This window comes from Hylobates moloch, unplaced genomic scaffold (genome assembly GCF_009828535.3).
Source record: "Hylobates moloch isolate HMO894 unplaced genomic scaffold, HMol_V3 SCAFFOLD_2, whole genome shotgun sequence".
NCBI classification, from domain to species: Eukaryota; Metazoa; Chordata; class Mammalia; order Primates; family Hylobatidae; genus Hylobates; species Hylobates moloch.
In genome coordinates, this window is record NW_026652277.1 from 167909548 (window position 1) to 167929948 (window position 20401).

Below are 20401 nucleotides of genomic sequence, written 5' to 3' on the forward strand. Positions count from 1 at the left end.
AACCTGCTATCAACCAGACTGGTAGGAAGTCAGACTGCTATCTCTGGAAGCAATCCAGGAAGCTAAATAATAACTTCTATGACAATCAGCTCAAAATGGCCAGGACTTGATTAAAAATTGATAGCTTCCCTAATTTTTGTCCCCACTTCTAGCTTATGACCATCCAGAGAAAGCCAAATATGCTCCTTTAACCAAGACCATAGGATGCCAACTTGTAGTTAGCTTCCAGCTTCCCCATGCCAACAGCTTCCAATCAGGCATACCTGTGAAACCTTTCCTTTTGTCCGCTGTAAAGCTTTCCCACTCCTCTGCATGCCTTTGAACCTCTGCTAAAACATACGGGATGGTGGCTGACTCCCTTGCTACGGCAAGTTCTCAATCGACTTTGCTTTTCTCATTTGGTTTGCAATAAAATGCATCCTTTATAGTGACACAATTTGATGAATTCTGACAAATGTATACATCCCCATTAACCATGACACAGAACATTTCCATCACCCCCAAAAGTTCTCCCATTTTCCTTTCCAGTCAATTCCTTCTCTCCTCCCCTCCTAGCCAACCACTGATCTGCTGTCTATCACTATGGATTAGTGTTGTTTGTTCTCCTAAATACAGTTGGCATAGCCTCATTGGTGTAAGCACTTCCTTTGCGTTCAGGCACAACGAAATACCTGGCTCATCTTGCACCTTTCCCGTCCCAGAGCTGGAATCAGCCAGTTCTCCAAAGGAGCTCTGGATCTTTTTAGTGGAAAATGGAATTTAGAAACCAAGATCTCGGTGTTAGATGTGCTCACTGTTACTGTACGGTGACCATGCCTGTACATCCTGGTTCAGCCAGGACTGTTCGTTTTAATCTGAAAGTCCAGCATCCAGAGAAAACCCCTCTGTTTGTGGCAAACTAGAACAACTGGTCACCCTAGTGCTTCTAGGCCCATTCAGTCCACAGAACTAGGACTTTTTTTTTTTTTCAGTTTAAACTTTTTTTCTTTTTTTTTTTCTTTTTGATAGGGTCTATTGCCCAAGCTGGAGTGCAATGGTGAGATCACAACTCACTGTAACTTTAAACTCCTGGGCTCAATTGGGCCTCTCGCCTCAGCCTCCCAAGTAGCTAGGACTATAGGCACAGGCCACCACCCCTGGCTATTTTATTATTTTGTATTTTGTAGAGACAAGATCTCACTGTGTTGCCCAGGCTGGTCTTGAACTCCTAAGCCACTTTGGCTTCCCAAAGCACTGGGATTACAGGTGTCTGCCACTGCACCCAGCCCTCCAGTTTAAACTCAATATTACAGACTTTTTTTTTTCTGAACTTGTTAAAATTCTTTATATTAGTTTCCACCCCCACCCCCGGATGAACGAACTTCTTAAAAATTGTTTTAAATTTTTAAAAAAATGGAGACGGGGTCTTGCTATGTTGCCCAGGCTGGTCTCAAACTCCTGGACTCTAGTGATCCTCCCGCTTTGGCCTACCAAAGTGCTGGGGTTACAGGCATCAGCCACCTGGCCCTTTTCTGAACTTCTTCGATCTTGCATTTGTATCTCATTCTCTCATACACTGCAAATCTTTGTATATAGTAACATTAAAATACTTATGTTATCCTACCATATACAGTACATAGTTTCAAAACCACAGTAACAATGTTACCATTAATCATAAATCAGTGAAGCTGAAAGCTCCTGTGCACTTTTTTCATCCTTAGAATACACAGTTGACCCTTGAACAACACTGGTTTGGAATGCCAGGGTCCACCTATATGTGGATTTTTTGCACTCCAACACAGATGAAAAATACAGTGGGGCAGGGGACGGTGGCTCACACCTATAATCCCAGCATTTTGGGAGGCTAGGTGGGAGGATCACTTGAGCCCAGGAGTTCAAGACCAGACTAGGTAACACAGCTCTCTACAAAAAAATAGAAAAAAATTAGCTAGATGTGCTGGCACATGCCTGTGGTCCCAGCTACTTGGGAGGCTGAGATGGGAGGATTGCTTGAGCCCAGGAAGTCAAGGCTGTAAGTGAGCCGTGATCGTACCACCGCACTCCAGCCTGGACGACAGAGTCAGACCCTGTTCTCAAAAAAGAAAAAAAAAAAGAAAAGCAAGGGAAGGGAAGGAAGGGGGGCGGGGAAGAGAGGGAGAGAGGGAAGGAGGGAGGGAAGGAGGGAGGGAAGAAGAGAGGGAGAGAAAGAAAAAAAGAAAAGAAAGGAAAGGGAAGGAAGAAAACAAAACAGAAGTACAGTGGGATGCAAAACACGCCTATACAAAGAACCAACTTTCCCTATGCTCAGCTCCGGGACTTTAGTATGCGGATTTCTGCATATGCTCGCAGAAGGTCCTAAATCCAATCTCCTGCATATAAGGAAAGACTACACTATCTCAACACAGATACACTACTAGAGTACTGTGTTCAAAAGCTCGGAGGGGCCAGTGGTGGTGGTTCACTCCTGTAATCCCAGCACTTTGGGAGGCCAACCTGCGGGCGGATCACCTGAGGTCAGGAGTTTGAGACCAGCCTGGCCAACATGGTGAAACCCCATCTCTACTAAAAATACAAAAATCAGCAGGGGATGGTGGCGCATGCCTGTAATCCCAGCTACTCAGGAGGCTGAGGTGGGAGAATCGCTTGAACCCACGAGGCAGAGGTTGCAGTGAGCTGAGATTGCACCACTGCACTCCAGCCTGGGCAACACAGTGAGACTGTCTCAAAAAAAAAAAAAAAACCCAAAGAATAATTATTTTTTCTGTGTATCTTAGTTATATTAGTTAACAGTTAAGTTCATTTGTTTCAATTTGCTTTCAACCTTAGGATTTACTTTGTTTTTTTTTATTTACTTTTTTGGCTACGTAAAACTAAAATTTCAGACAGAGAAATCTTGTCTCCCCCCTGCACTCTTTATAGGTAACTAAAAATTTTAAGTTTCCAGGATATCCTTCCAATTCCTCCCCAAAAATAAGCATATATACATAAATATTCATATTAAATATAAATATATATTTTTATATATTTAATACATAAAAGCATATATGCTTATTTTTGCTTTTGAATACAGTGAATACTTATTATACTTAAGTATTTAAGTGAATACTTAATATAACCTGAGACTCATTCCAAAGCAACACATGATTATTTTCTGAATCTTTTTAATGGTTGCATTGTGTTCTTTTGTATGGATGCACCATTCCCAATCAGTTCCCTATTAATGGATATTTGGGTTATCCCTAACTTTTGCTATGACGAAAAGCACTGCAATAACTTTGTATACCTATTGTTTCCATGTGTGGAGTTGCACCTTCAGAATAAGGTTAGGGTTAGAAGTATAACTGCAAGGTATAAGAATAAACACAAGTAATTTTGTACTCCACAGAACTTGAACCATTTTTCCACTCCCATCAGGAAAGGTAATTTTAATGTGTATGTCCATTGTAAGTGAGGTGGAGCGATTTCCTATGTTTAAGGACCATTACGGTATTTTTTCTGAGAATCATCTGTTCATGTCCTTCCCCATTTTCTCCTTTGGCTTTTGGACTGTTTGTTTTCAATTTTTGAGAGTTCTTGTGATACAAGTTGCAAAGATTTTCTCCAGACTGATCTGATTCACTGGGAATACACTACGACCATCTGGAGTGTACTTTAATCTTATCCTAATAAATCACCTTAGTACAAGACACTCCTTTGGGGATGAACAGGTTTGATAAAGCCGGCTAAGGACAGACCAATCAAAAGAATTAGGTACTCTTCTAGTAAGTGTTTACAGACTGTTTCACGTTCTCCAGATAACACCGCCCTTACTCGGCGGTCCAGATAGCAGTCTTGCTTCAGGGAGTCTACTCCACTTGCAGGACCTCTTTGATCGGGTTCACTAAACCTCACAGGGCCGCCTTCCCCGCGTTCCAGTTAGCAACGGGCCCTCAGCGCCGCGGACACAGCGCAACCTCCGACGCCAGAGAACAATAGCTCCTCGATGCGTCTCCGGAGATGTCAAGGAGGAACGAACCCAGCGGCCAGGAGACTGCGCCTCACGACTGAAGAGAGGGAGGGCATCGGTTTCTAAGTTCTCAAAACTTACAGGTGAGCTTCTGCTAAGAGTAAACGCCCGCGGCTCGCCGCCCACGGCCTCTCTCGAGGTGGCACCTGGTCCTCCGGTACGCGGAAGCATCACAGATGAGCGACGCGAACACACAGAGCGGCCAATCACGCGCCGCCTTCGCCCAGATCCCTCCGCACGAGGCTGACCCCCCCCCCCCCCCGCCCCCCCGCAGCTGCAGGTGGCCCCGGCGAATGCTTCCACCTTCCCTTCCCGTGATGCCCCGGGGCTGACCTCCGACCTCGCTGGCCCGCCCCTCCCTTCGGCCGCTTCCCTTACTGAGCTTGCTGAGCTCCGGTGCCCGCGGAGCTCGCTCCAGGCTCCCGGGAAAGGACGGGGCGTGTTACCGGGGAGCAGCTACTCCACTGCGCCTCGAGGCCCCGATCGGGCTAGGCCGGCGGCCTCCCTCCCTTCACCTTTCCTCTCCTGGCGGGGCTTGGTGGCGGGCGACTGACTGCAGCCACGCCTGAAAGGCGACTCTTCTGTGAGTGGGCCAGAATGCGAACATGGCGGAGCGGGGAGGCTGGCGGGAGGCGGGAGGCAGTGGCGCTGGCCTGCGGCGCGTTCAGACCGGCTGTGGGGCGGGGCAGGGCGGAGAGGAGCCGTGCGGCGGGGCGGGGCCCGGTGGCGGGGCCTGGTTTCCTCCCTCAGCGCCATTTTGTGGCAGCGAGACCCACAAATAAAGGGGAGCACTGGGGTTGCGGCGGGAGTAGGAGCGCGGCGGGGCCGGCGGCAGAGCTGTCCGGCTGCGCGGTGGCCCGGGGGGCCCGGGCGGCAGGGCAAGCAGCGCGGCCTCGGCCTATGCGACCGGTGGCGCCGGCGCGGCTTCCGCCTGGAGAGGTAAGTGCGGGCCGGCTGGCGGGAGCGGACGCGGGGGACCTCTGGGGCCTGAGGGCTGGCGCGCAGCTGCCCCAGGCGGGTAAGGGGCGGGCAGGGCCCGAAAGGCCACTCGGGCCTGGTGCGGCACCGGTCTCTCGTTATCCGCTCTACCTTCCCGCCTGCGGGGAACACTTCCACCGCTTCGAGGCCATTTTATCTCCGTTCTCCGTCCTCAAGGCCCGGGGTGAGAGGGGTGGCCCGGGTTGAGAGGGGTGCTCCGGCGGCCGGAGAGACCGGCCACTCACGGAGGCCAGAGGATGCCCTCCCCGGGCTGAGCGGCGGCGCTCGTTTTTTCCTCGCCTCGGTGTCGCCCCCTCTACCTCCCTTGGGTCTCTCCCGAGAACCTGGCGGCACTAACGATTTCAGCAAGGAAAAAAAAAAACATTCGTTCTCTACATTTCATGTCACGCAGTAGGATGTTACTGCAGCTACGTTCTCTTGTAGACTTCCATTTTTAAATGAGTACAAGCATTCTGAGGAAAGAAACTAAATTATTTGCAGATTTTTGTGAAATCCGAGTCTTACCTTGGATCCCTGTGAGACAGTTACTAGATTTTTTTTCACTGTTTTCCATAAGTCAGTGTACACGTAGTGGAAAAGCCCAAGTTCTTGTTTTGATAAAGTCACTCGGTTGTTTGATCCCAAATGACTAGCTTAACATTATCAAGGACTAGCATAACTGTGATTATGTAAAGAAAAAAAACCCAAAAAACTACTATTTAGTCTGGTAGGGAAATACTTCGATGAGTATGTTACAATTGGAAGTTGTATTTGTGCCTATTTTATCTAGTTTTAGTTAATTCCGTTGCTTCGGAAGATAAGTGGACGTCATAGATCCATCACAAGTTCTCGTTTTTTGGATTTTAAAATTTTGACCATTAAGTTTTCTACGATAGATAAACATGTTGTGGACATTTAAAACCGTAATTTAAAATTATGAGCGAAAAATCTTTTCAAGATGAATACATTTTAATTCATTAAAGTAGCATCTGATTAGCCAAGTCGGGGAAAGATTGCAGTTCGCAGGTTGGCTTGTGATAAGGTTGAGGTTACATTTTAAGGGTTTGGGTAGGTGTGTTTCTTACAGTGCTTTTAGATCTTAAAGTATCTTAAGCAGATACATAGTTTAAAAGTTCAGTATTTTTAGTACTTTTTCATTGGCAGAATTTGAACAAGCTACCAGAATTTCTAACTCCTAAAGGATAAAAGTAATAATAATAGTGTGTCCCAGGCACTGCTTATTTTTACATGGCTCTTTTATGTCTAGCTTTTCCGATTCAACGTTGAGTCATGTTTGCTAAAAATTTTTTTGTGTATTGTTTGTCAGAAATAAGCTGGTAGAGATGAAACAAAATGTGTAAAAAGCCCTATGATGTGGAGATGAGCGTTGTCACAATTTGTACAGTACATTAAAGCATTCAAGGTCTCTTATGGTCTTGTATGTAGTATTGAATCCCCTTGAATATGTTGTTTAGCCGTTTTGATCATTATGTATTTGTTTGTTGCTCCTCAAAATTGTATGTTAGTAGGTCCTTCAGCAAAACAAGACTGAAGATAGTATTTTGGTTTTATTCTTGTTTTTAATTTTTTTAGTTGTCTTCAAGTTTTCTGTCTCTAAATATTTTGTTTCTTGTAGTTACTAAGCTTAACACAGAAAAACTTTTCAGTATCTCCACAATAGTATACTTCGTTGTGTATTGTGTATAACAAGGTGTTCCATCTGACTAAAATATATTGCTATAAATATTTTCTGCCTTTGAAGATGTAGTTAATAGAATTTAATCTTTTCTAAGTGCACATTGAAGTTGCCTTTTATGTTCATATTATGTCCATGTTTTATTTGAAAAATTATTTGTATAGCATTTTTATTGTGCTGAAAGCATTAATAATTTGCAGCACTTTGTGAGGCAGGCAAAATTATCTTTTTGCTGATTTGGAAACTGCAAGAGTTAAAAGACTTGCTTGGAATCACACATGGCAGATAGAGGATAAGGAAAAGCCTTTCAGTTCCTCATCAGTACCTTGCTACTACAGTGTCTGAAGATTGGTGTCTTACATTCAGCTATGATTTGTTTCACCAAGGTACCGTGTCTTCTTACTGAAGTTGTTTTGGCTGGCGCTTGCCTCTGTTCAGAGGGAACTGAGTTACCTAACTTTATGATGCTAAGAGCCAGGAAGGTACTGGAATCTGGGATGCTAGGCACCTAACCAGGCTAGACTGAACTCCATACTAAGCTGTTTTTCTATGTTAAGACATCAAAAGTAGATGGTGGTCCTGATTTTCGGAGATATATTGTCTCTGAATTACCTACATAAATAACTGAAACCTTTACGTAATTTTAAAACTAGTCAATCATGTTACCACCTTTTTGAGGGGCACCAAATTTGAGACCCTTACCCCCAATTTATTAATTAATAGCTGTTTTAATCACCTAATAGCTGATCACCTTATGACTCACAGTCATTTTCATCCTGGAAAATGGGAACTAACTATGACTTTGAAAAGTGCTGTTATTAAATGTGTGACTCATAAGAACTGAACATATTTTCTTTATTATTTTCCTTCAGGATTCAACTTTAATTGACTCCAAATGATGTTATGGTCATTCTATTTTTTCTGATACGAGAATAGATTGTTCTGAGAACCTAGAATATTCATTGCCTTTATGAATCTAGAATTGACTTTAAATGGTTATTGTGTTTGTCATTTGCGCTAAAAAAAAAAATTGCCCTGGGGAATACCAAACTTCTCGGTACATTCGTGTGGTGTGAAAGTCAAAATTGCCAATTAGGTTCTATTTTGACCAAATAGTTGAATGTTGTAGACAGTTGTAAATTTTGAACCTGTTCTAATTTGCCTTTTGCCAGATGGTGCATTTAACTTTGTGGCATATCATCGACTTTCAAGGAAAGATTTACTTTTCATCAGATTAAAGTTGAAGGATTTTCTTTCTAAATACTGAGGCTCTGAATTTCCCAAATTGGATACCCCAGACAGCTAGAGTGATCTTAAAAGTGACTCTGAGAGTTGACTTAGGAAGTGTAGACATTTATCCAAAACCTGTATTTACTCCTGACTTATATTACAAATACAGAATTTTATTTTTAAAGAAAATTTCAATAAAAAGCACCATTTAATTAAAATCTACTCAACATCAAACTTTTTAAAAAGAACACAAGCCAATATCAGGAGTTGGAGACCAGCCTGGCCAACATAGTGAAACGTTGTCTCTATTAGAAAAAGAAAAATACAAAAATTAGCTGGGCATGGTGGTGCATGCCTGTAGTTCCAGCTCCTAGGGAGGCTGAGGCAGTAGAATCGCTTGAACCCGGGAGGCGGAGGTTGCAGTGAGCCGAGATCATGCCTGTGCACTCCAGCCTGGGCAACAGAGAGAGACTCCGTCTCAAAAATAGAAAAAAAAAAGAAAAGAAATTTCGCTAATTGCAGGCTGGGCACGGTGGCTCACAACTGTAATCCCAGCACTTTTGGAGGCCCAAGCAGGAGGATTCCTGAGCCCAGGAGTTCAAGACCAGCCTGGGCAACATAGCAAGACTTCATCTCTACTAACAAGAAAAAAAAAAAACAAATTAGCTGGGCGTGGTGGTTCACACCTGTGATCCCAGCTACAAAGGAGGCTGAGGCAAGAGGATCAGTTGAGCCCAAGAGATGGAGGCTGCAGTGAGCCATGATCGAGTCACTGCACTCCAGCCTGGGCGACAGAGTGAGACTCTGTCTCAAAAAAAGAGAGTAAAAAAAAGAAAATTTTAGTGACTTTGTTTAGAATTCTAAATATTGGAGATGCCAGAGAATTCTGCAGTAAGTGTTAGAAACAGTCAGGAGGACAGTATGATTATTATCCTCAACCTGTGGATTATCTCTTTAGGTTTTTCAAGAAACACTGAGTCTGTGTTTTTGATGTGGAGAAGAAACTATTAATTAAATGCCCATTTTGTGCCAGTTACCATGCTAAAGATTAATGTCTGTCTTCGGAAATAGCACAGTATTTGGGCCCTGGTTGTGGTAATTCTTTTTGAGATGGGGAAACTGAGGTGCAGAGATTTTGCTACTTTTGTATTTGCAAGGTTGACAGCCTGTTTTAGAATACCAAGGTTATCAGAACTTTCTTCATGTGTTTCTCAGTCCTTTTAATGCCCTTTAAAAACAGATTATCATCTCATTTGTTGCTATGCTTACAGTTAATTTTATTTTAGTGGAATAAGAATATGGATACCTGTCTTTAAGAAGAGAGTGAGCAAGTAAACCTAGGGGAAGTATCAGATTGTAGAACCACATACCGATGATCCTTGCCAAAATCCTGGCATAGGAATTTGAACCCCGGTGTATGAAAAGTCTGCCCTTTGCATACTCAGGTTTCACATCCCATGAATGCTGTATTTTTGATCCGAGTACTGTATTTTTTAATCTGAGTTTGATTGAAAAAAATCCACATATAAATGGACCTATGCAGCTAAAACCTGGGTTGTTCAAGGACTAACTGTAATAACTTTTATAAGCTGGAATTTTTATTGAATAGCACCCATGGTACTTTAGTATTACAACTAAAATTGTACATACTGAGTAGGTAGGATGCCCAGTAACTAGATAAAAGGTATACCACCCAGCCATGGTGATAAACATAGCTGTTTTCAAACTGTTATTCACAGATCTCTACCACAGTACCTGTTACATGAAGTTCCTGGTTGGTTCTCAAAAGTTTATGTTCACATATACATAGATACAGATATGATACACTGGTTAAATAGGTACAGCTCAAATAGCTAAAATTATCTTTAAGATTTTTTAAATTAAAAATATTATTGGCCGGGCGCAGTGGCTTACACCTGTAATCCCAACACTTTGGGAGGCCAAGGCAGGCGGATCACCTGAGGTGAGGAGTTCAAGACCAGCCTGGTCAACGTGGTGAAACTAAAAATACAAAAATTAGCTGGGCGTGGTGACGGGCACCTGTAATCTCAGCTACTCTGGAGGCTGAGGCAGGAGAATCGCTTGAATCCAGGCGGCGGAGGTTGCAGTGAGCCAAGATCGCGCCATTGCACTCCAGCCTGGGCGACAGAGACCGGGGACGGGGGGGGTGAGGTGTCTCTGTCTCTGTCTCTCTCTCTCTCTCTCTCTCTGTGTGTGTGTGTGTGTGTGTGTGTGTAAAATTGATCTTTAGCTCTAGACAAATGGGAAATTACAAGGAAATGCCAGATTTGATATCTGGGTTCTAAGACTTTGCAGCCTAATGTATGTGTCATGCTAAAATAGAAGTAGTTAGACATGTGGAGTTAAATATGGTGATGGTTTCTCAAATGATTAAAATGACTGCCACCAGGTTAAGGTAGTTACAAAGCAGCTTTCTATAATGGCAGCAGAGATAATAAACTGGGCAACAAGGATCATAAAGTAGGCAGGAACCAATTTAAAGAAAAAGAATACACATTTTATATCATAGTAATATGGTTTCTGTCTTCATAGGACAGAGTGACTTGCTCAGTGAAACAGACTGTATACAATTAGCTCAGAAACAAATACTGAGGTTTTTATCTGTTTGCTATATCCCTTGAGAAAGATTAAAGAGGGAAGGCAGGGTGCAGTGGCTCACGCCTGTAATGCCAGCACTTTGGGAGGCCGAGGCAGTTGGATTGCTTGAGCCCAGGAGTTCGAGACTAGCCTGGGCAGCCTGGTGAAACCCTGTCTCTACCAAAAAAAAAGTACAAAAATTAGCTGGGTGTGGTGGCACATGCCTGTAGTCCCAGGCACTCAGGAGGCTGAGGTGGGAGGATCACTTGAGCCTGGGAGGTCAAGATTGCAGTGAGCCATGATTGCACCACTGCACTCTGTCTCAAAAAAAAAAAAAAAAAAAAAGCCCAGCACGCTGGCTCACGCCTGTAGTCCCAGCACTTTGGGAGGCTGAGGTGGGCAGATCACCTGAGGTCGGGATTTCAAGACCACCCTGACCAACATGGAGAAACCCCATCTCTACTAAAAATACAAAGAAGTTAGCCGGGCATGGTGGCGCATGCCTGTAATCCCAGCTACTTGGGAGGCTGAGGCAGGAGAATTGCTTGAACCCGGGAGGCGGAGGTTGTGGTGAGCTGAGATCACGCCATTGCACTCCAGCCCGGGCAACAAGAGCGAAACTCCATCTCCAAAGAAAGAGAGAGAGAAAGAAGCAAGCCAGTAATCTGAGATCAATTTATGACTTTTCCTCTAAATTCTGCTTTCTTCAACACAATTTACTTAATCTGAAAACCAGGGTTTATGATTAGAATGTTTCATTTATAAAGTAGAGTTGAGATTGTATGTAGTATAAAAAATGCTGTTGGAAGATTCTCTCCTTTTGAGGAATCTCAAAATCAAGTGGGAGAAATCAAGTAGTCTTGGTGTGTGTGTGTGTTTTGTTTGTTTGTTTTAATGAGAGACAGGGTCTTACTACATTGCCCAGGCTTGGTTCAAACTCTTAGGCTCAAGCAACTCTCCTGCCTCAGCCTCCCAAAGTGCTGGGATTACAAGTGTGAGCCACCACACCGGCCTCAAGTAGCTTTCGAGATGGCGCCACAGCACTCCAGCCTGGCAACAGAGTGAGACTCCATCTCAAAAAAAAAAAAAATTCAGTTTAACATACCAAGCTTTTGGTCAAATTTCTAGTAGTTTAGAATTTATAATAAGTATGGGTAAAATAAACCATAAATACTTTAAGGGAACATTCATGAGTATGCTATTAGAAATAATACCTAGGGCTGGGCGTGATCCTTCCACAGGTAGTCCATAGCTACTTGAGAGGCTGAGGTGAGAGGATGACTTGAGCCCAAGAGTTCAAGACTAGCCTGGGCACTATGGTGGGTCCCCATCTCTTAAGAAAGAAAGAATAGGAATAACTAAATTAGTATAAGAACTAATTACTTAATTTGTATAAGTTAATAATATGCCAGATGCAATTTAGATGCTTTTTCAAAAGAGCACTGGTACTCAGAACCCTGATTCAATTTTTTAATCCTCATAGAATTTTTATATAAAGATTTTAGGTTTGTCAGGTTAGCTCTTCATGTTGTATACTTTTTTTTCCAACCTTATATTTTAACGTGGTATTTATGGTATGTTTATTACACATTTTTTCTTTGTCTTTTTTTTTTTTTAGTGTGTGGATTTGTAGTTTAATGAATAATAGCTTCTATTAGCATTCGTTCTAAAAAAACAGCATAATAAAGTGTTCCCTACTCGAATTCATTAACCTATCTTTGAAACAGGGTTAAGTGAATTTTGTATAATGAAGCTAATTTTGAGATACAAAATATTTGGCATAAAATTAAATATTGTAGGAATATTTTTATTAAGGTGTGACGTACATGTGTATGTGAGTTTTTGTTGTTTGTTTGAGATGGAGTCTCTGTTGCCCAGGCTGGAATGCAGTGGCGCGCCATCTCAGCTTGCTGCAACCTCTGCCTCCCAGGTTGAGGCGATTCCTGCCTCAGTCTCCCTAGTAGCTGGGATTACAGGCATGTGCCACTACGCCGGGCTAATTTTTTAAATTTTTTGGTAGAGACCGGGTTTCACCATGTTGGCCAGACTTGTCTTGAACTTCTGACCTCAAGTGATCCACCCACCAGCCTCCCAAAATGCTGGAATTACAGTCGTGAGCCATCACGCCCAGCCAGTGTAACATATATTTTAAAATATGTAATAGGATGGGCGTGGTGGTTCATGCCTGTAATCCCAGCACTTTGGGAGGCCAAGGCGGACGGATTGCAGTGTCAGGAGTTTGAGACCAGCCTGACCAACACGGTGAAACCCTGTCTCTACTAAAAATACAAAAATGAGCCAGGTGTGGTGGCACGCACCTGTAGTCCCAGCTATTTAGGGGGCTGAGGCAGGAGAATTGTTTGAACCCTGGAGGCAGAGGTTGCAGTGACCTGAGATTGCGCCACTGCACTCCATCCTGGGCGACAGAGCTAGACTGTGTCTCAAAAAAAATAAAAATAAAATATATAATATGTCTAAAAAACTATTGGGCAGTAGTAAGTTATGACTGTGGTAGGTACTACCGTAATTTAACAACATAATGCTATAAAAAGAAAGACTTAAACTGGTATTACCCTTTTGTAGCCCCTTAGCAACATGCCTAGGATACTACTTGAGGTCATTATATTTCTCTTGACGCTTTATGGCGATATCAAATGATTTGAATGGCTGATCAGCTTTTTTACGAGGGAATTTGTAAAAACTACCCAATAACTATAATAATGGAAGATGTTAACAAAGGAGGATCTGGGTACAGAGTATATAGGAACTCTGTGATATCTTTGCCACTTTTTGGTAAATCTAAAACTATTTTAAAATTGTTTATTTAAATTCTAATTATTTGACAGTAATTTAGTTCACTAATAAATTGATTTGAAACAGTCAGTATTTTTTATTCCTACTTTCACTGGAAGAAAATCAATTGAACTTGTTTTCCTCAACTTTTTTTTTAGGATTCAAGATGACCAACGAAGAACCTCTTCCCAAGAAGGTATGGGTTTTGGTTTTGGTTTTGGGTTTTTTTGTTTTGTTTTGTTTTGTTTTGGGTTTTTTTGTTTTTTAAGCGGTTTTAAGCACTTTTAAAAAAATAGACTTGAAGGGATTATCATTGTTTGCTTATTTTTCATTTCTTTGCCTTTATAACAATAATAGCATTGGAGTTGTACAATGTGCCAGATATTGTATCTTATATCCTGTATATTTTTAGAATATTCTCAGATTTTGGAAAACTTTAGTTATAATATTCCCATGGTCTACTCTTAATGTTCATTATGTGAATATTTCCAGGTACATATATACAAATAATGTCAAAAATGGACATTATGAGTATATTGTTATTATTTTCCTAGTGTAAATCCCTTTGATTGTAATTAAACACTTTATTTAAAAAAATGGTTATAGCTAATTTTCAAATTCTACCTTTTTCTCTGAAGTTTTGTTGTCTAGTCTCAAATCTCCCCCTGTTGTGCATTCCTACCTTGAGTTTAGTTACTCTTACATACACACATACACAGTGGCTGTTAAAAAAGAGGTAACGTGGTCTCTAGGAGGAATTTGTGATTCAATTGGGAAAGCTTACTAAACTTAATATTTAAGTGAATAATTTAGATATTACAGAAGTTTCCTATTGTGGAGTCAAATTACTCATTAAATGAATAAAAGATTGTACTATGCTTTCATAATCTGAGAATTACTGTGTGCTCCCTCTGGTACCCTTTGATTTTCCTCCCTTGGAACAGGGTCTTGCTCTCTCGCCCAGGTTGGAGTGCAGTGGTGCAATCTTGGCTTACTGCAGTCTCCACCTCCTGGGCTCAAGCGATCATCCCACCTCAGCCTCCTCAGTATCTGGGAGCTACAAGTGCCACCACGCCCAGCTCTTTTTTGTATTTCTTGTAGAGATGGGGTTTTACCATGTTGCCCAGGCTGGTCTCGAACTCCCGGGCTCAAGAGATAGCCACCTGCCTCTACCTTCCAAAGTGCTGGGATAATAGGCATGAGCTGCCTCTGGCAGCCTTTCAGTATATTACACTATAATAGTTCCCCCATTGCATTTTATGGTAATACTATTTTACTGGTTAGTATTATAATTTGAAACATTTTTAAGGAAAAAAATTTAAGTGTCTTGTAAGGGAATACTAATAAAGCCTTTATTTTATTTTTATTTTTTATTTTCTGAGACAGGGTCTCACTCTGTCACCCATGCTGGAGTGCAGTGGTACAATCTTGGCTCATTGTGGCCTCGTACCCCAGCTTATGCGATCCTCCCACCTCTGCCCCCCAAAGTAGCTCAGACTACAGGTGTGCCACTACGCCTGGCTAATTTTTGTATTTTTTGGTAGAGATGGGGTTTTGCCATGTTACCCAGTCTGATCTTGAACTCCTGAGTTCAAGATATCCTCCCGCCTCAGTCTCCCAAAGTGCAGGAGGCATGAGCCACAATGCCCAGCCAAAGCCTTAATTTTATACTGAGATAGGAGAGGTATCTCACCTTTACAGCCTTTATTTGGTGTAGTGAATATACTGTTTCTCAATTTTTGAAGCATGTTAGCTTATGCCCTTTTTCAACTTTTTATTTTGAAATAATTATAGATTCATAGGAAGTTGCAAATAAATGTACAGGGAGGTTCTGTACAACTTTCACTGAGCGTGCTTCATTGTTAACATCTTGCGTGACTAGCAGACATCTCTAATAACTATGAAAATCAGGGAATTGACATTGGTACAATCCACAGAGCTTATTCACATTTCATGTTATACTTGCACTGTTAGTGGGGGGAGTAGGGAAGAGCTATATGCACTATTATCATGTCTAGCTTTGTGTAACCATCATTAATCAAGATACATATCTGAACTATCACCATAAAGCTTCATCGAGTTATTCTTTTATAGCCACATCTACCCCCTCCCTCTCCTTGCCTGACCCCTGGCAACCACTAATTTATCTCCATTTGTATAGTTGTTACTTCAGAGTGTTATATAAATGTAATCATGTAGTATGCATCTTTTTGAGACTATTTTTTTTTTCCTTAGCACAGTTTCCTTAAGGCTTATACAAATTGTTTCATGTATCAGTAGTCCTGTTTCTTTTTATTGCTTGAAGTGTTGCATGGTGTGCCTGTATGATAGTTTAATCATTTGCCTGTTAAAGGACATTTGGATAGTTTTCAGTTTTTTTAGCTTTTACAAGTAAAGCTGCTTGCATGTTAGTTTTCATTTCTTTGAGATACATGTTTAAGAGTGCAACTGCTGGGTTATATGGCACATTCATTTTTAGTTGTATTAATAAAAGGAACCGCCATACTTCTTCAGATACCATTTTACATTCTTACCTGCAGTGTAGGAAACTTCAGTTTCTCTGAATCCTCACCAGTATTTGGTGTTGCCACTAATTTTTATTTTAGCCATTCTAATCAGTGTGTGGTGATACCTGGGGTTTTAATGTGCATTTTCCTAATGATGATACCCATTGTTAAGATACCAAATAGTTCACCTTAAAAAAAAAAAAAAAAAAAAAACTTTTGTAATAAAACACTTTTTTTTTTTAATCATAATATGTACTGAGCCGTTTAAATCTCAAACTCGGGAGATGGTTCATAGGTCTCATTATAGAACTTTGTGTCTTCAGGAAGATCACTAAATTCATATTGTAATTCTCTTTATAGGTTCGATTGAGTGAAACAGACTTCAAAGTTATGGCAAGAGATGAGTTAATTCTAAGGTAAAATGTTCTTTGTTCAAAAACAAAGTCTTTCTATAGAACATTATATTGTGACTCTACACTGTAATTGTCTTTGTGCCAGATATTGTTTTTAATGTTGTTATATCCTCAAATAATTAATGTACTTTTTGAGCATACTATGACCTATTTCTTACATTAACACTGAGGAAAACGTAACACTTTAAAGAACTACTAGGAAGCTATAAGTTTAACAAATATATGGCTTGTTTTGTGTAGTTTTTCCTTTCATGTTTAACATTTGAAAAAAAATATAATCCTAAAAGATGCACTTATATTTATGGAAGAAATACATAATTTACTAATGAAGTGAGGCTACTTTTTCTTATTAGTGTGACCTTCACCATGTCATATAACTTCATACTCTTCATTTTCTCATCTGTAAGTTGAAGAGGTTGGGTTAAGTTATTGTTAAAGGTGACTTCCAGTTCCGAATTTCTGTGGTTATCTTGTAAATGTCTTACAAAAGCAGATTGTCAAGTACAGCGTATAATCTTTTTAGATTGTGTAAGAAATCAGGAAGTAGGATGTTCTGTTTTATAACTTAAATATATTCTTTCTGTATTTTATTGCTGTGGTTAGTAAGTTTCTTGATAACTTATAGATAAAAATAAAATGAGTATTTTAACAGGCTGAAAGCGGAGGAGAGAAAAGATGTTTTGTGAGATAGGCTAACACGGATTTTGTTGTTTCCTAGAGTGTGACAATTTCCTACTTTCACCTTTGCACAGCTACTGTATTATGAACACACTTTTTATCTTTTTTTTTTTTTTTTTTGCCATAATCTCATACATAGGACAGTTTGCATTGCATACCTTTGTCTTTCTGCACATAAAATTTAAATTTTTGGTATTCTAAAACACTTCTGTCTTATGCTGAAGTATATACTTACTTAAGATATACTAGTACTCAATGCTGGGTTTTGTTTGTTTTAATGTGCATATAAATTATAATAGAGGTGAGGTGTTGCTCAGGCTGGTCTTGAATGCCTGGCCTGAAGTGATTCTCTTACCTTGGCCTCCCAAAGTGCTGGGATTACAGGCGTGGGCCACCATGCCTGGCCGTGATTTTTTTTTCCCTATCTCTGGCATTGTACACTTTTTTTTTATGCCTTCTTACATAATTGCTCTGGTTAGTCTGTGCAGTCATTTTCTTGATTTAACTGTGGGAGGGGAAAAATCAGTAATCTTAATAAAGAATCATAGAAATGTTTTATTTTAAGATACCTTTAAGGTTTCTAAATCATATGCAGTGTATTTCCTTGCGGTCAGTTTAACATCTTTCCTTAGGGAATTCATGTAAGACTTTTAGGTGAGTTTTTTTCTCTTTAATTCTCTTGGAGATTTTAAACCAGCTGCTACTTATTTAACTAGTCTGTGCCTTCTATCCTTGCGATATACATGTTCTTGCTTCAGTTTTTATATTTTTCTGTTCTTCTAAAATAAATCATTCTTTCATAGCCTCCACTGAAGACCTTTCTCTATACATCCCCAAATATTTGGTAAACTGTATGTGTCCTAGGTTGTAAGTGCCATAAAAATAAAGCATGGCCTTGGCTGAACATTAGTGTTTATATAGAAAGTGGATTAGTCTGGTATTAGGAAGGTTTTTTGTTTTTCTTTTCCTTTTTTTTTAGACAGAGTCTTGCTCTGTCACCAGGCTGGAATGCAGTTGCGCGATCTCGGCTCACTGTAACCGCCACCTCCCAGTCAAGCAATTCTCCTGCCTCAGCCTCCCAAGTAGCTGGGACTACGGGCATGCGCCACCATGCCCTGCTAATTTTTTTGTATTTTCAGTAGAGACGTGATTTCACTGTGTTGGCCAGGATGGTCTCAATTTCTTGACCTCATGATCTGCCCACCTCGGCCTCCCAAAGTGCTGGGATTACAGGCATGAGCCTTTTTGTTGATTATGTTGTAATGTTAATAACTCACGACAAGCCTGTTTTTAAGATTATAAAATGGTTTTCTAAAGCCAAATTTTAATTAACTGTACCTGAAGAGCAGCTTGAAAACATGGCTCTTAAGTATGCAGGATGGCAGACATTCACGGCAGGGTACTTTCCATTAGGAACTGCCTAATAAGACTAGGAAAAATCTTTATTGCTAAGAGGACCTAGCAGTGTATATATTCAGGGTAGAGAAGTATAATGAAGAAAAACAGTCCCCTTATATTCTGATAGCATATGGCATTTATGCAGGTTTCTGACAGTTAGATGTGATTGTTAAATTACAGTCTTGAAAAATGCTATATTCTCCCCCTATGTTTACAGGCAGAAATTGATATTACCTTGAGAAGAGTCACATGATATTTTCACAAAAGAGCCAAGATAACCTTCAACTCTACATAATGAGGCACATTTCTAATATGCCTTTTTTTCTAAGTGGACAACATACGAAAGCAGCAGTAGGATTTTTTTTTTTCAGATTCTATAACCTAGGATTATCCTGAACATCATCAGTGACACCAAAGTGAATCTGGAGTTTGATCTCACCCAGAGCATGCTTGGCATGTTCTCAGCAGAAAACACCTTCTCTATATATCTCCTTTTACCTGTTTCCTGTAAAATGGCAAGGAATAATGAGGGACTACTTTATTATCAGTTAAACTAGATTTAGGCCGGGTGTGGTGACTCAGGCCTGTAATTTCAGCACTTTGGGAGGCCAAGGTGTGAGGATCATTTAAGCTCGGGAGTTCAAGACCAGCCTGGGCAACATAGTGAGACCCCATCTTTACAAAAAAATTAGCCATGTGCCTTTGGTCCCAGCTATACAGGAAGCTGAAGCAGGGATATCGCTTGAGCCCAGACCCTGTTTGCACCACACTGCACTCCAGCCTGGGGGACAGAGCGAGACCCTGTCTAAAAAAAACTAGATTTAAAATGAAAAATCCAGAAGAATGCTCAGTATTACTAAAATCTGTGAGTTTATAGATAACTTCTAGTTTATTTAATAAAAACTATTTTATTGTAACAACTAATGTATGGATTTTTTTTATTAGATGGAAACAGTATGAAGCATATGTACAAGCTTTGGAGGGCAAGTACACAGATCTTAACTGTAAGTTTGAGTTTTAGCTTCCTAAAGACTGAATAATCTCCTTTTGATTGTTGTTACAATCAAAAGGGTAATTGGTTTTATTAAAGCAAATGTAATTTTTCTCGTATTTTATTATAAGAACTATACATAGGCACTGTGTTGGGTGCAAGAAAATACAAAGATGAATGAGACACAGTCTCAGTCATTGGAGAAGACAGATGTGTAATACTCATGTAATGACATGACTTAGCAAAATTATATGCGAGGTTCTGAGTATAGATACAGTAACTCAGAACTACTTGAAACTTTTCTTACTTGTCCCTAACCCCTTCTACATAGGAATTTGACTTGAAGCATGAGTTACTTGTCTAGAAGAGAAATAAATAGAAGCAACCAGTAACAGATTTATGACAGCTTAAATCAATATATATAACTTAATTATATTTAATATATACAGATAAATTTGCTGAAAATAAGAAAGGTTATCATTTTAAGCCATTTTAGTCTCACTTTTTACTGTTTGAATCACATACTATTTGTTGAGTATAAAAACCAATATATAGGCCGGGCGCAGTGGCTCACGCTTGTAATCCCAGCACTTTGGGAGGCCGAGGCGGGCGGATCACGAGATCAGGAGATCGAGACCACGGTGAAACCCTGTCTCTACTAAAAATACAAAAAATTAGCCGGGCGTGGTGGCGGGCGCCTGTAGTCCCAGCTACTCGGAGAGGCTGAGGCAGGAGAAGGGCGTGAACCCGGGAGGCAGAGCTTGCAGTGAGCCGAGATTGCGCCATTGCACTCCAGCCTGGGCGATACAGCGAAAAAATATATATATATATATATATATATATATATATATATATATTTTCTAATTCAGAAGGTTAAACCCTGAAATTAATTTTACATGACTTATGTTACCCATAGAATCACGAAATGAAATTTACACCTATAATCCCAGCACTTTGGGAGGCCAAGGTGGGAAGATCACTTGAGCCCAGGAGTTTGAGACCAGCATAGGCAACATAGGGAGACCTTGTCTCGACAAAAAAAAAAAAAAAAAAAATGAGTCAGGGGGATCACTTGAGCCCGGGAGGTCAAGGCTGCAGTGAGCCCTGATTGTGCCACTGGACTCCTGCCTGGGT

At 40.7% G+C, this 20401-nt stretch overlaps 1 protein-coding gene across 4 annotated transcripts in view; it reads left to right on the plus strand.

Moving 5' to 3' along the window:
• Positions 1 to 4350: 4350 nt before the first annotated feature.
• Positions 4351 to 20401, plus strand: part of WTAP (WT1 associated protein) — a 29405-nt gene continuing 13354 nt past the window's right edge. For 2 of the 4 annotated variants that reach the window (XM_032161734.2, XM_058435645.1), the window contains exons 1-4: positions 4351 to 4568; positions 13439 to 13476; positions 16148 to 16203; positions 19222 to 19280. In XM_032161734.2, the coding sequence (XP_032017625.1) occupies positions 13447 to 13476; positions 16148 to 16203; positions 19222 to 19280 (145 nt within the window). In that variant the 5' untranslated portion in view covers positions 4351 to 4568; positions 13439 to 13446. Of the gene's footprint in view, positions 4569 to 4778; positions 4925 to 13438; positions 13477 to 16147; positions 16204 to 19221; positions 19281 to 20401 lie in introns of those variants that run through there. The other 2 variants (XM_032161743.2, XM_058435644.1) reach the window with 1 other exon arrangement.